Consider the following 16,177-nt stretch of genomic DNA (forward strand, 5'->3'; position numbering starts at 1 on the left):
GCTTCCTCCTGGTCTCCCATGTGGGTGCAGGGGCCCAAGCATCTGGGCCATCCTCCACTGCCTTCCCAGGCCACAGCAGAAAGCTGGACTGGAAGAAGAGCAACTGGGACTAGAACCCGGCGCCCATATGGGATGCCAGCACTGCAGGTGGAGGATTAACCTAGTGTGCCCTGGAACCGGCCCCACAAAATGACTTTTTTTTTTTTGACAGGCAGAGTGGACAGTGAGAGAGAGAGAGAAAGGTCTTCCTTTTGCCGTTGGTTTACCCTCCAATGGCCACCGTGGCCGGCACGCTGCAGCCGGCGCACTGTGCTGATCCGAAGGCGGGAGCCAGGTGCTTCTCCTGGTCTCCCATGCAGGTGCAGGGCCGAAGGACTTGGGCCATCCTCCACTGCACTCCCGGGCCACAGCAGAGAGCTGGACTGGAAGAGGGGCAACCGGGAAAGAATCCGGCACCCCGACCGGGACTAGAATCCAGTGTGCTGGCGCCGCAGGCGGAGGATTAGCCTAGTGAGCTGTGGCGCCGGCCCAAAATGACTCTTTTAAAGCAAAAAATACAATGTCTGGGAGAGACTAAAGAGAAATTTGAAAATTTTAATTGAAATTCCAAAAATTCACAAGTTCCAAGGATAATGCATATTTAAATTATAAAGCTACCTATAACTTTCTAGATAACAGAAAACTAATAACAAAAATAGAACTGGGATGGGGGGGCGCTGTGGTATAACGGGTAAAGCTGCTGCCTGCAGTGCCAGCATCCCATGAGGGTGCCAGTTCGAGTCCTGGCTGTTCCACTTCTGATCCAGCTCTCTGCTATGGCCTGGGAAAGCAGAAGATGGCCCAACTCCTTGGGCCCCTGCACCTGCATGGGAGACCTGGAGGAAGCTCTTGGCTCTGGATTGGCCCAACTCCAGCCACTGTGGCCATTTGAGGGGATGAACCAGCAGATGGAAGATGTTTCTCTCTCCACCTCACCCTTTCTGTAACTCAGCCTTTCAAATAAATAAATCAATCTTAAAAAAAAAAAAGAGGACCAGGGCGCAAGTTCTCAAGGCAGTTTGGAAGAAGTTTAAAACAATCTACAAAAATCACCAGCAGGGGACCACACTAACTTGTTCTGCTTCAATGCTTCAATTCCACTTTTTATGAAAAAGAAAAAGGAAACTCAGAAAAAGTTCTCTGTTTTCTCACCAGAGATAATTAGGAATAATCTTAATCTGTAAGAAGAAAACTGTAATAGCAAAAAGCAAATGATTTAACATCACTCTTCTACATAATCCAGATAGTTGCTCACAGACCCCAAAGCCACATCAAGAGAGGAAGATCTTCTCCCCTATATTTATAACAAATAAATGTGATATAAACTATAGAAATCTTCAATTACAAACTGTTACTTCAGTAAATTCTACTTTATAATTACTACAACAACCAGGAGGAGGAAAGAATACAGAGTACAGAGCACATGTATTTTAGGGAATTGAAACTATTTTGTATGACACTGTAATTATGGAAACCTGACACTATATATTTATCAAAGTCCTAGGCACTACAACATCAAAAATGAGCCCTAATCTAAATCACTGTCTTTGCCTGATGATATGCCAGTGTATATTCTTTGATTTTTTATGATTCTGGTGGAAGATGGTGACAATGGGGGAGGATTTGTATAGGGTAGGGATGTGGTACATGGCAACACTATACTTTTCCTTCTATTTTGATGTGAACTTAAAACTGCTCTAAAAAATTTAAGTTTAGGCAGATAAGCATAGAAAAAATGGTTCATATTATGTTACCAGGAAAATGAAACTCAGACAACAATGAGATACCACTATACACCTGTAAGAATGGTCAAAACCAGAACATTAACAACATCAAATGCTGGCCAGGATATATAGTAACAGGAACGCTCATTCATTATTTGTGGAAATGCAAAATGGTACTTCAATTTGAAAGACAGTTTACAAGTTTCTTACAAAACTACACATACATTTATAATACAATCCAACAACTGTGCACTTCAATATTTAGCTAAAGGAGATGAAACCGTGTAGCCACACAAAACCTACACATAGATGTTTACAGCAGCTTTATTCATAACTGCCAAAACTTGGAAGCAACCAAGATATTCTTCAAAAGGCAAATGGACAAATAAATTAGAGGAGTGTTGATAATAGAGGCAGCTATTGGGAACAGATCTGTTCCTTCTGCTCAATTTTACTGTGAACTCAAACTGCACTAAGAAATAAAGTCCATTTTAAAAACAAATTACGTTTACAAAGAGAAAATAGACTTAAAAAAACAAACCCAACTGTGGTGACCACCCTATGAATTAGCACTAGGGGGCTAGCACTGTGACCTAACAGGTTAAGCTGCTGCCTACAGCGCTGGCATCCCACATCACTGGGAACCAGTTCAAGTCCCAGCTGCTCCACTTCCGATCCAGCTCCAGTGGAGAGAGGCCAAAATGTTCGGGCCCCAGCACCCACATGGGAGTCTGGATGAGACTCCTGGTTCCTAGCTCCTGGCTCTGACCTGGCCAAACCTAGGCTGTTGCAGCCATTTTGGGGAGTAAACCAGTGGATGGAAGAGTGAGTCAGTCTGTCTGTCTGTCTGTCTCTCTGTAATTCTGCCTTTCAAATAAATAAACCTTTAAAAAAATTAGCACTAGAAAAACTGAGACTCTTCAGTGGCATAGTATATAGTCTGCTCAGTAGAAAATAAATAATAGGGCTGGGAAAACATCTATCTGTGAGTCAAATTTGGCCCACTTGAGTAACTAGGCAAGCTTAATAGGTAATAGTGCATTTTTGATATAGCTGCAAAAAAGCAACATGGCTCTTGTTCACTACTGGTATTACTGTTTAAAATGTTTTATTTACTTTCATACACTTGAAAGGCAGAGAGACTGATCTTTAGTCTACTGGTTTACTCCTCAAGTGCCTGCAACAGCTGGATCAGGCTGAAGCCAGGAGCCTGGAACTCTTCTAGGGTTTCCTACATGGGTGGCATGAGTCAAAGCACTTGAGCCATCATCTGCTGTCTTTCGGGATGCATTAACAGAAGACTAAAGATCAGAAGTGGAGTAGCCGGGATATGAGCCAGGCACTGCAATATGGAATGTGGGCATCCCAAGTGGCAAATTAACCTGCTGTGCACAATGTCTGCCCCATAATGGTATTATTTTAACAGCTCACCAGGGATGATTTATTTCACATAAAGGCCCTGGGAGGGTGGCACATCTGGAGAGGACACAGAAGGTCTAAGCATCACCTCCCATACCTTGCTCTGCACATTATTTCCATTTGGCTACCTAAATTGCATCCTTCACACTAAACTAGTAACTGCAAGTGATTTTCTGAGTGCTGTGAGTCATCCTTGCAAATTATTAAACCTAAAGAGGGAGTCATGGGAACTCCCAATTTAGTCGGTCAGAAATGAGAGAGGCTCAAAACTTGCAATTGCTGTCTGAAGTGGGGGGCAATCTACTATGGGACTGGGCTTTTTTTCTTTTTAAGACAGATGGATTTGGGCTGGCGCCACAGCTCAATAGGCTAATCCTCCGCCTAGTGGTGCAGGCACACCGGGTTCTAGTCCTGGTCAGGGCGCCGGATTCTGTCCCGGTTGCCCCTCTTCCAGGTCAGCTCTCTGCTGTGGCCCGGGAGTGCAGTAGAGGATGGCCCAAGCCCTTCGGCCCTGCACCTGCATGGGAGACCAGGAGAAGCACCTGGCTCCCGCCTTCGGATCAGCACAGTGCGCCGGCTGCAGCGTGTCGGCCACGGCGGCCATTGGAGGGTGAACCAACGGCAAAGGAAGATGTGGGGAGCAACTCGGACTAGACTAAGTTACTGGAATTAAGACTTATTCTATGCATCTGCTCTCCCACAATATGGCGCTGGGAGAGGAGTAAACAACTTTTACACAGCTGCCTCCAGTTCGACCAGTAACCTGCAGGAGCTGATCCTGCTCCTGATTGGAGGAGAGCAGCGTACTCGGCGTGTGGGTAGCAGAGTTGGGATTGGTGGAAGAGGACTATAAAGGAGGAGAGAGACAACATGCACCAGGAACACCTGAGGAACATCTGAGCAGCCCCCGAGAGCCGGCCGGCGGTGTGCCGCTCCCCTGCGGAAGTGGGGAAAGTGGCAGGGGGCACCGCCCTTCCACGGAGGTGGGAAGGTCGGTAGCCAACCTGGGAAGAACCAGCAGCAAACCTGGGGAGGGCCGAGCAGACAAAAGAACAGTGCAGGGTCCTGTGTCGTTCCTCCGTGAAGAGGGGGAGCGACAGGAAGACCTTTCTTTCTGTCTCTCTCTCTCTCACTGTCCACTCTGCCTGTCAAAAAAGATGGATTTATTTGAAAGGTAGAGTGACAAAAAGAAAGATCTTCCATCTGCTGCTTCACTATCCAGATAGCTTCAACAGCTGCAGATGAACCAGGCTGAAGCCAGGAGCCAGAACTCCATCCAGGTATCCAGAATGTGTGGCAGGAGTCCAAGCACTTAAGTCATCATCCACTGCCTTCCCAGGCATATTAACAGCTGGATTTGAATGGAGTAGCCGGGACTCAAACCAGCACTCTAACTGGAGCCATTGCAAAAAGCAGCTTAACCTTCTGTGCCACAATGCTGACCCCAGAACTGAATTATTTAAGTTGTGGGATCTGACACTAGTCCCTGGTAGTGTCAGAAATGAATCTAAAGACATCCAGTTGGTGCCTAGAGAGTTGACAGAATTGTTCAGTGTCAGGGGAAGAGCCCACACATTTGGTATCAGTTACTAAAACAACACATTTGGTAGCGCAGAAGTGGCTCAGCAACAGATCCCTAACTGGCAGCATTGGCATCTTACATGAAGTAGATCTTACCAGTATTACACCTGATTCCTGCCTTTAGGCAAATTCAACCTCATTTCCACCAGCACATCAAATGCTCTTGGAGACTGAAGGGAAGATCAGGAGAGAGGCTACAACTCTGATGAATCACAGAATTACGTTAAATTTCTCTGAAAACCTATTTTGACTGATGGCCAAAGGAAACAAAAGTCTCTATATTTAGACGATTTATAATGCCTTGTGCTATATTTTTTCCAACCAACATTTAGTGAAAGCAAGCTAAATATTTTAACTTTGTTCTCCCCTTTTCATATCTTAAAAAGCCTGGCCTAATTATGCTAACATTCTAGAAGACCAAAGAATTAGTCAAGTCTATTCCTTTTGTCATTGTTTCCTTCTCTACACACATTATATTAATTTTTCTAGCATCCTAAATTAAAAAGCCTTAGATTCCAAATCAGACTCATGTATAGCCTCAAGTATTGACTAAGCTTGCCCTTCTAACAAAAGTTAATGTAGCAGAAACTGAAATTTTTGAATGATTCTAAAATTGTGATACAAATGTGATGGAAAAGTTGAGCTAGTCAGTTAACATGGCAAAACAGGAAATTAATACCTGGAAACTTATCTTTCTAGACCATGGAGTCAAATTCTGGCTCCAATGATTAGAGGGTATAAACATGAATTAATCTGGATAGTCCCATAGTTCACTGACATACACAGACTTTCATGAGTATGTATACTTTTGCATATATAGTTACTGGCTTAAAAAACAATACAGAAAGGAAAAGTAAATGGTAAATTCTTTCACTCTGATTATCCAGCTGCTAGTTCCGCAAAAAAAGTTACATCCTGACTGTGACTCACAGCCAAAAGACACTGTTTTTCCTAAGAGTTCCTATTTCATGTTCCCTAGGAAGCCAGAACTGCTAACATTTTCACATTACCATCACTGATAAAGGCACAGGAATTAAACAGTTTATTTTCCGGCTGCCACCACGGCTCACTAGGCTAATCCTCCGCCTTGCGGCGCCGGCACGCCGGGTTCTAGTCCCGGTTGCCCCGCTTCCAGGCCAGCTCTCTGCTGTGGCCAGGGAGTGCAGTGGAGGATGGCCCAAGTCCTTGGGCCCTGCACCCCATGGGAGACCAGGATAAGTACCTGGCTCCTGCCATCGGATCAGCGTGCTGTGGCTGGCACACCGCGCTGGCCGCGGCGGCCACTGGAGTGAACCAACGGCAAAGGAAGACCTTTCTCTCTGTCTCTCTCTCTCACTGTCCACTCTGCCTGTCCAAAAAAAAAAAAAAAAAAAAAAAAAAAAAGTTTATTTTCACAGTTGTCATGGTATGCCACAGAGAAAAATAATGAAAATCAGATTTCATATATATCTGTAGCAGTATTATTAACTATGGTTCTATTTAAGGACATTTTAGAGATGTGCAAGCATGCATACACAGATTAATTTTAAGAATAAGTGCATCTTCCAGAAAAAGTCTATGGGCCGGCGCCACGGCTCACTAGGCTAATCCTCCACCTGCGGCATCAGCACCCCAGGTTCTAGTCCCGGTTGGGGCACCGGATTCTGTCCTAGCTGCTCCTCTTCCAGTCCAGCTCTCTGTTGTGGCCTGGGAAGGCAGTGGAGGATGGCCCAGGTGCTTGGGCCCTGCACACACATGGGAGACCAGGAGGAAGCACCTGGCTCCTGTCTTCAGATTGGCGCAGTGCGCTGGCCGTAGCGGCCATTTTGGGGGTGAACCAATGGAAGGAAGACCTTTCTCTCTCTCTCTCTCTCACTGTCTAACTCTGCCTGTCAAAAAAAGGAAAAAAAAAAAAAAAAAGCCTGGATTTTCTAAAGCAAAACAAAAAAATACTAAAGATAATCAAAATAATTTCAAGGGAACAAAAATGACTGGAGTTTTGAGTGGAACAGGTTGACAAGTTAGAAATTGAAACCAGAATGGCCGGTGCCGCGGCTCAATAGGCTAATCCTCCGCCTTGCGGCGCCAGCACACTAGGTTCTAGTCCCAGTCGGGGCGCCAGATCCTGTCCCGGTTGCCCCTCTTCCAGGCCAGCTCTCTGCTATGGCCCAGGAGTGCAGTGGAGGATGGCGCAAGTGCTTGGGCCCTGCACCCCATGGGAGACCAAAAGAAGCACCTGGCTCCTGCCTTCAGATCAGCGCAGTGTGCCGGCCACAGCGGCCATTGGAGGGTGAACCAACAGCAAAAAGGAAGACCTTTCTGTCTCTCTCTCACTGTCCACTCTGCCCATCAAAAAAAAAAAAAAAAAAAAAAAAAGAAAGAAAGAAAAGAAAAGAAATTGAAACCAGAATAGTTACCATTAATTCAAAGATGAGGTGCGTTTTCTCTCTCTGTACTTAAGCTGACTCCATATTCCCAGCATTTCTAGTTCTGGCTACTTCATTTCTGATCCAGCACCCTGCTAATGGCCTGGGAAGAGCAGAAGATGGCCCAAATACTTGAGCCCCTGCCACCTACATGGGAGACCTGGAGGAAGCTCCTGGCTCCTGGCTTCAGGCTGGCCCAGCCCTAGCTTTTGCAGCAATCTAGAGAGTGAACCAGTCATGGAAGATCTCTTTTTCTTCCTCTGGGTAACTCTTTCAAATAAATAAATAAATCTTTAAAAAAACAAATAAAGTCTATATAAAAGAAAACTGTGGGAAGAGAAGTCAGGTAACTTCAAGAGGTCCATCAATGACAAACTGAACACTTACATCAGAAATATTTAGGTAAAGATTGTAAAACTGCCGGCGCTGCAGCTCAGTAGGCTAATCCTCTGCCTGCGGCGCCGGCACCCCAGGTTCTAGTCCTGGTCGGGGCGCCAGATTCTGTCCCGGTTGCTCCTCTTCCAGTCCAGCTCTCTGCTGTGGCCTGGGAAGGCAGTGGAGGATGGCCCAAGTGCTTGGGCCCTGCACCGGCATGGGAGACCAGGAGGAAGCACCTGGCTCCTGTCTTCAGATTGGCGCAGTGTGCTGGCCACAGCGGCCATCTGGGGGGGATGAACCAACGGAAGGAAGACCTTTCTGTCTCTCTGTCACTAACTCTGCCTGTCAAAAAAATTTTTTTAAATAAAGAAAAGATTGTAAAACTGACACACACACACACAAATGAAAATTAAGAACAACTTATGTCAGCTGTCACAGCCCATGTTTGATGGAATTATAAAATAGACCTTATAGTACTGACACAGAAAATTCTGATTAGACAGAAATCACAAGGATAATGCAAAACAAAACTTACAGATGCTATTGACAAAAGCTCTTAACAGTTGTGATGCTGCAGATTGAAGGAAATCTATGTGAATATACTCCTAATTCAAATGGACACAGATGGTTAGTCAATACCTACAAAAACATTTTCATGCAATAATCTACTGTCCCACTCTTTGAAGATGACTGGTCCAGCAGATGGAATATCGATTCTCTCTACCTCTCTTCCTCTATCTTTGTAACTCTCCCTTTGCAATAAATAAATCCTTAAAAAAAAAAAAAAAAAGATGACTAGCCCAAACTGTAGTATCTATGTATAAACAGCATGCTTGAAGAATGGATTCTTTGATGATACTTCCCCTAAAACATTTTATTTGACCTACAAGGTTATTTTAAAAATAGAAATGAAGGGAGCAGGTGCTGTGGCAAAGCCTGTTAAGCCACCTCCTGCAGCGCTGGCATCCCAAACGGACACTGGTTCAAGTCCTGGCTGCTCCACTTCTGATCCAGCTCCCTGCTAAGGTGCCTGGGAAAGCAGCAGAAAATAGCCCAAGTGCTTGAGCCCCTGCACACCCATGTGAGAAACCCAGAAGCAGCTCTGGGCTCGTAGCTTCATACTGGCCCACCCCCGGCCGTTGTGGCCATTTGTGAAGCGAATCAGCAGATGGAAGACTGCTCTGTCTCCCCACCACAGAACTCTCCCAAATAAATAAAATGAATAATAAATCTTTTTAAAAAACAGAGGGTCAGAGCTGTGGCATAGCAGGTTAAAGCCCCAGCCTGAAGCACCGGCATCCCATATAGGTGTCTGTCTGAGTCCTGGCTGCTCCATTTTTTTTTTTTTTTAAAGACTTATTTATTTATTTAAAAGCCAGAGTTACACAGAAATAGAAGGGGAGACAGAGAGAGAGGTCTTCCATCCGATGGTTCACCCCCGATTGGTCTCAATGGCCGGAGCTGTGCCAATCTGAAGCTAGGAGCCAGGAGCTTCTTCCGGATCCAGCTCTCTGGGAAGGCAGCAGAAGATGGCCCAAGTCTTTGGGCCCCTGCACCCGCATGGAAGACCTGGAGGAAGCTCTTGGCTCCGGAATGGCCCAACTCCAGCCGTTGTGGTCATTTAGGGGAGTGAACCAGCAGATGGAAGATGTTTCTCTCTCCATCTCACCCTTTCTGTAACTCTGCCTTTCAAATAAATAAAAAGTTACACAGAGAGGGAAGAAGAGGCAGAGAGAGAGGTCCTCCATCCACTGGTTCACTCCCAATTGGCCTCAATGGCCAGAGCTGTGCCAATCTGAAGCCAGGAGCCAGGAGCTTCTTCTGGATCTCCCATGTGGGTGCAGAGGCCAAAGGACTTGGGCCATCTTCTACTGCTTTCCCAGGCCATAGCAGAGAGCTGGATCAGAAGTGGAGCAGCCAGGACTCGAACCGGTGCCTATATGGGATGCTGGCACTGCAGGCAGAGGCTTCATGCACTACGCCATAGCGCTGGCCCCTAAATAATTAAATCTTAAAAATGTGATGCACAGGGCAAGTACTTCTCAGCTCCCTGCAGGCTTCCTTCACACACTGACTAATACCCGAGTGATTTATGTAGGCACTTCAGTATCTGACTCTCGAAGTACATTATCTTTGGAAATAGCATGCTATTAAGGTTGATAATCCTTGAGGAGGTACACATTCAGGAATTCTGTGGTCAGTCTTTAAGAGTTACACTTCAGAGCTTCTTATACAGCCTTTGTAACCCAGGATGGGTACTGACGGCCAACCACCCATTAGTGAGCCATACATAGCAAGCAAGAGACTAAGTAACATATCTCTAACAAAAGGGACTAATAAACCATTCATTTAATAAATATTTACTAAGGATCTCCTATGTGCTAAGCACTCTTCCAAGAATATAACCTGAGAACGGAACAGTAATATTTTTGCCCTCATGGTGCTTATATTCTTATTTGTCTACATGGTTAGTATATAACTTCTACTAGGCCCAGCATTCTCTTGGTCTTCAATTACAAAGCTAGTGATCAAGTTTATTTTATAAAATTAATTTATAAGCTTCAAAGTTTTTATAGAGTTATTAATTCTTACCTGGTCTTGTGTTGATAATAATGTAAATAGAGTTTCCAATGCTGCTCTTCGAACTGATGATATTGTGTGATGCAAAAAAGGCCAAACACGTGGAACTAAAACTGTGAGTGACTGTTGAATACTGATAAAGAAAACACAAATTAATCTTATTCTTAGTTGAAACTCTATAGATACATTATCTAAATATTATTTTCATATGGATCTAGTGATGTTGACAATGCTTTTGATAATTTCTAAAAAATACAATTTTCACATGAACATTTCACTTTAACATCCTCATTCAAAACTGCTATTATAGCACCAGATGAGGCAGAGCAAAAGCAAAGAACTGCAGAAGGGGCCAGTGTTGTGGAGCAGATTAAGCCTCCACCTGTGAATCTGACATCCCACATGGACGCTGATTCCAGTGCCAGCTGCTCCACTTCTGATTCAGCTTCCTGCTAATGCACCTGGGAAAGCAGCAGAAGATGGCCCAGGAGCCTGGGTCCCTGTACCCACATGGGAAACCTAGAAGAAACTCCAGACTCCTGGTTTTGGCCTGGCCCAGCCAAGCCCTGGTTGTTGTAGCCATTTGGGAAGTAAAGAAAGATACTTTGTCTCTCTTCCTCTCTCTGTAACTCTGCCTCTCTTCCTCTCTCTGTAACTCTGCCTTTCAAATAAATAAAAATAAGTAATCTTTTTTAAAAAAAAGTGCAGAAATCTGAAAATCTGAACATTAGGTTCTCCTGTGGCACTAATACTATGAATTACCTTTATCAAGTTAGAACTATCCAAAAAATTACAATTTAACTATTCTTACTCAGGAAAATGACATATGTATCCTCGCTAGTAGTTGGCCCACACTATCAGGATTGCTAATCTTTAGCACTAACTAGAATACGCTTTTGGAGCCAACTCTGCCATGTATCAAATTACCAACAGGTGCTACGTAGAAGCTGAGAAAACTGTTACCTTAATTTAGCATTATTAAGTTAAGAACACTCAAATTTCTTTCTCACAGATTAAATTTTAAATGAGGAAGTAAGCAAAGCCAAACCTAAGTTATCTTGAACTACAGGATTCATGTCACATTCCCAAGTCATTCTAAAAGTCACCTAGAATTAATTCTGCCACAGCAGCCACTGAAAAGCATCAGCCATGGCTCCAGGCTACCTTATGGCTGGGGGCCTTAACAAAAGCCGAAAGGTGACCACTGCAGCAGGTGCCTCATCAGGAACACCATGTCTGTGTGGGACTAAATCCAGGTATGTGAGCTGCTCACATTCTCCAAGGACATAGGGTCCCTCATGTTCATCAAGAAAAGGGTAGGAGGGCCACCACAGCTGTGTAGAAGGTAAAGCCACTGCCTGCAGTGCTGGCATCCCATACGGGTGCTGATTCAAGTCCTGGCTGCTCCACTTCTGATCCAGCTCTCTGCTATGGCCTAGGAAAGCAGTGGAAGATAGCCCAAGTCCTCAGGCCCCTGCACCCATGTGGGAGACCCAGAAGAGGCTCCAGACTCCTGGCTTTGGATTGGCTCACCTCTAGCTGTTGCGGCTATTTGGGGAGTGAACCAGTGGATGGAAGATGTTTCTCTCTCTCTGCCTCTGCTTCTCTGTAATTCTGCCTTTCAAATAAGTAAATAAATCTTTACAAACACCCCCCCCCCAAAAAAAAAAAAAAAGGGTAAGGAGACACATCCACACCAAGGGGAAGTAGGGAGAGCTAAGCAGTGTCCTGGCCACTATGAGAAAAGTATCACTAAGAAGGACTGAGCCTCTCCTCTTGCATAATAAACCCTTCAAATTCCTCACCAAAATAACAAAACAAAAACGTTACCTGGAATTAAAAGGACTCATAACTATCATCTGAAATATATATCTCTGTAGAAAAAGGCATGAACAAAAAAATGTGCCAGTATAACTATTTACTTGCTCATCCTTTGTGGTTCCCCTCAGGAAGTCTATTAACACAATTTCATTACTTACACAGGTTTGTTTATGAGCATTACTTCTTATGCTTAAACATTTACTAAATTCACATATAAAATTCTAATTTAAGCACAAGCACACACAGGCATAAAAAAAGATTCAAAATACATAAAAGCATCTTAACAAAGCCTTGTTAATAGTGTAACTATTCATGCTCCAAATGACATGCTGCATTTCTTCATACATAAGCAAGAAATTATCTGCCAAAAATCACAACATTTGAAGCACATTTTCTAATAAGGCAATTTTGAAACAAAAGATGGAAAACTGCATTATTTCACATTGAAGTAACAGAACTTTCACTACATTCTTACACGTGCTTATATTATCTAGTGTTTCTTTCACCATTCACTAAGGCCCACAGGCAAAATCAATACCACTCATTCTTTAAAATAAAAGTTTTAATGGAACATTAAAATACATTCACTCTGTTACATATTATCTATGGCTGTTTTAATATTGCAATGCCAGAGGTGTGTAGTTTCAATAGATTTTCTATGGCTCACACAAGCAAAAATACTCATTACTGAACCTTCACAGAAAAAATTTACTAACTTTTGAAAAATTAACAATCTTTGCATTTTGTAGTTTAAGGAAAGCTTTTACACAGATTTACTTAACTCCTATAGCTTTAATTAGTAATAGAAGCTTCTGAAAACTAAGAAATACTATATATGCACTACTATTTCAAGTTATCAATTCTTGTGCTTTTAGAGGTATTCATTTTGCTATTCCTATCTATGGGCTGTCCTATTAACCTAAATTCAGCATTAAAGTACTACCAATAGGTCAGTATTTTCTGAAACATTCTCTGTATGCTTTTTATAAACATACGATTTCCACTAGAAGTACTCATAGCAATAGAAATCACCTATAATCATCGAAACATGCACTGAATGCATGTAGGCAAAGAACAGAAATTAATTTTGTATTTTTTAAAAGTTGCACAATACTTTTTTTCTGTAACTCTAAGGATTCTATTAATGCAGACACTAATATACAAGAGCCAATCCAAAAGGTAGGAAATACACTAATCAGCTGAGCTTCATTTCAAATATCAGGATAAGAAAACTGGAGATAGCTTAAATTCAGTGTGTATTTTTGTCCTCCCCTTATCTCTGTCTGGGGCGTTTTATGTTTTCTCTTTCCGATTTATAATTACTGAAATAAAAACCAGAGTTAAGGAAATAAACATTAAAAAGAGAAAGTTCACAGAGGGGTAAAAGGATGTTCAATGGTAATTGTATTAACTAAGCTATTCAATAAGGCTAAAATCCAACATTCTGGGGCTAGTGGTAGAAATAATACGCGATGATTATATTTTTTAAGTAAAACTATTTTAGGATGGACACATTAATTATATAACCAAAGTAACCCAAGGGTAAGGAAAATGACCTTTCTAAAAGTTCCTGCCCTAAATGTGCTGGTGGCTAGAGAATAAAGAAAAGACTCCTGAAAATAGTGGTCTTTAGCATCCCATCTTACAGTGCTAGAATACTGTACATTTAGCTTAATTATCTGGAAAGGTGTATGAAGGCTTTTTACTTTATTTCACTAATTAGAAATAATTACCTGCATTGTTGGACCTGTGGATAAGTTAATAAGGATGAAAGAAGAGTCATAATACTATTTGTTGAAGCTGTTAGATCATCTAATTCCAGAAGAGCATCCCATAACGTATTTATAATGAAGGGTACCTACAAGATCAGTTTTCAAGAAAACAGATATCAATTTTACACAAAAATATTCACAAGCCCTGCCAGATTGTACCCCAGGAGCCACTACTGATTTAACAAAATATACACTTCCAATGACTACGGATGAATTAAAAAGGGAAGTTTTGAATGAAGTTAAGGAGACATCATTTGCCTTCAGCACTTCTTTATATTTCTCTTTTTAGTGCCATTCAACTCACTTTTGCACTTTCTACCCTAACCAGGATCATTATGAGCAGGAAATTCAGACAATAAAATAGCCACTACTCTATTTTATATAAAGTTAAACTTTGAAAGTAATACAGTATAGGGACACAAGACGTGTTCTCTGCAAAGCAAGTTTAGTGCATTTAAAAAAGTACTAACCATCATGAAAAGAAAAATTTAGTTTTTGAGCTCTGAAAATACTGCTTGCTCTACTTCCAACTTTGTACTCTAGTTTTCATAATAAAATGAAAAAGTTAGTTAGATCTTATAGTTCAAAAGCTGGACCTGTATTAAAAAACCAAAAGCCAAGAACTAAAATCAAAAATCACATAGGTTTAAAATTCAGGAATAAAATAAAGAAGAATTAGCAGCTTTCATCCCAAGGAAATTCTCTGTATATTATGTACACAAAGGGGGAAGCAGATTAATAGATTAATTCACTCTTCCCAAAGACAGTATATAATCCAGATTGCATGCAACACAAGGGTGTCTGTCACAAGAAAATTAAGGATGAAAGAGAAAAAGGTACTCAATATTTTTACTAATATTCCATGTCCCAACTGTAAACATGCTCTATTGGAATAAATGTAAAAATATTTAATTTACCTTTTGAGTCTGAAGATAGACAAGGCTTTCTACTACAGGCACTAATGATGCTGCAGCAACAGCTCTGACATCATCATCGAGGTCCTGGAGTCCTTCAATTATTCTAGTTAAAACTTTAGGCAATAAAGTATTAATTACATCCTGTAAAACAGTACAAAATAGATTAATTTTCTATGTAACAATTATTGTATTTAAACATTTATTAAATTTGCCACATGAAACCAGACATTCTAATATTTGCTTAAAAAATCAGGAAAGGATTGTATTAACAGAGCCCTACCTAACAAATCCCTTTAAAAAAAAATTTTTTTTTTTGGACAGGCAGAGTTAGACCAGTGAGAGAGAGTGAGAGACAGAAAGGTCTTCCTTCCATTGGTTCACCCCCCAAATGGCTGCTACGGCTGGTGTGCTGTGCTGATGCGAAGCCAAGAGCCATGTGCTTTATCCTGGTCTCCCATGCGGGTGCAGGGCCCAAGCACTTGGGCCACAGCAGAGAGCTGGACTGGAAGAGGAAGAACCCAGACAGAACTGGCGCCACAGGCAGAACATTAGCCTAGTGAGTGGTGGCACCAGCCAAAAATTTTTATTTTTTAAAAGATTTACTTGAGAGGAAGAATTATAGACAGTGAGAGGGAGAAACAGAACCATCTGCTGGTTCACTCCCCAGATGGCCGCAACGGCTGGAGCTGGGCTGATCCAAAGCTAAGAACTTCTGGGTCTCCACCATGGGTCTAGGGGCCCAAGCACTTGGGCCATCTTCTACTGCTTTCCCAGGCCATAGCAGAGAGCTGGATCTGAAGAGGAGCAGTTGGGACTAGAACCGGTGCTCATATGGGATGCTGGCGCTGCAGGCAGATTAACCTACTGCACCACAGCACCGGCCCCACAAATCCCATTTTAAAATGATAAAAACAGCATTAAGTATTGTATCATTTAATAGGATTTAAAACATCAGAACAAGGGCAGGGACATTTAGGCTAGCAGTTAAAGACACCCATATCTCCAGGTTCAATATACCCAGTTCTGGCTCCTGACCCTAATTTCATGTAAATGCAGACTCTGGGAAGCAATGACTATGGGTCAAGAATTTGGGCTTCTGGCACCCACATGAAGACCTGCATTGAATTCTCAGTTACTAGGTTTTGCCCAGCTCTTTCCGGTTGCTGTGGGCATTTGGGAAGTGAACCAGTGGATGGGAGCTCTCTGTCCACCTCTCAAAACAAGCATCAAACATGTTTTCTAGGTAAGACTATAAATATCTTATGAACACACACACACACATATATACACCAGTGTTAGAACTTTAGTTTCCATTTCTCATTCAATGCCACTGACACCCAAAGGAGGTATAAGAGAATTAGGAAAGAAAAGCCATATCTTCCTGCTTCTCTTTTCTTTTTTAAAAAATATTTATTTGAAAAGCAGAGTTACAGACAGAGGGAGAAACAGAAATATCTTCCATTTGCTGGTTCATTCCCTGAATAAATGTTAAGGGCCAAGACTGGGCCAGGCCAAAGCCAAGAGCCAGGAGCTTCACCCAG

The 16,177-nt window shown here is 42.5% G+C and overlaps 1 protein-coding gene across 2 annotated transcripts in view; it reads right to left on the reverse strand.

The window, feature by feature from the left end:
- The window catches only part of BTAF1 (B-TFIID TATA-box binding protein associated factor 1), a 95,327-nt gene that overhangs the window by 41,458 nt on the left and 37,692 nt on the right, over positions 1-16,177 (reverse strand). For both annotated transcript variants that reach the window (XM_008270199.5, XM_089314757.1), the window contains 3 exons: positions 14,637-14,777; positions 13,681-13,805; positions 10,139-10,259 (listed from right to left, as the gene is read on the reverse strand). In XM_008270199.5, coding sequence (XP_008268421.3) covers positions 10,139-10,259; positions 13,681-13,805; positions 14,637-14,777 — 387 coding nt within the window. The remainder of the gene's footprint in view (positions 1-10,138; positions 10,260-13,680; positions 13,806-14,636; positions 14,778-16,177) is intronic.

The sequence above is a fragment of the Oryctolagus cuniculus genome, chromosome 15 (assembly GCF_051225735.1).
Source record: "Oryctolagus cuniculus isolate XC-2025 breed Fujian yellow rabbit chromosome 15, ASM5122573v1, whole genome shotgun sequence".
Lineage (NCBI taxonomy): Eukaryota > Metazoa > Chordata > Mammalia > Lagomorpha > Leporidae > Oryctolagus > Oryctolagus cuniculus.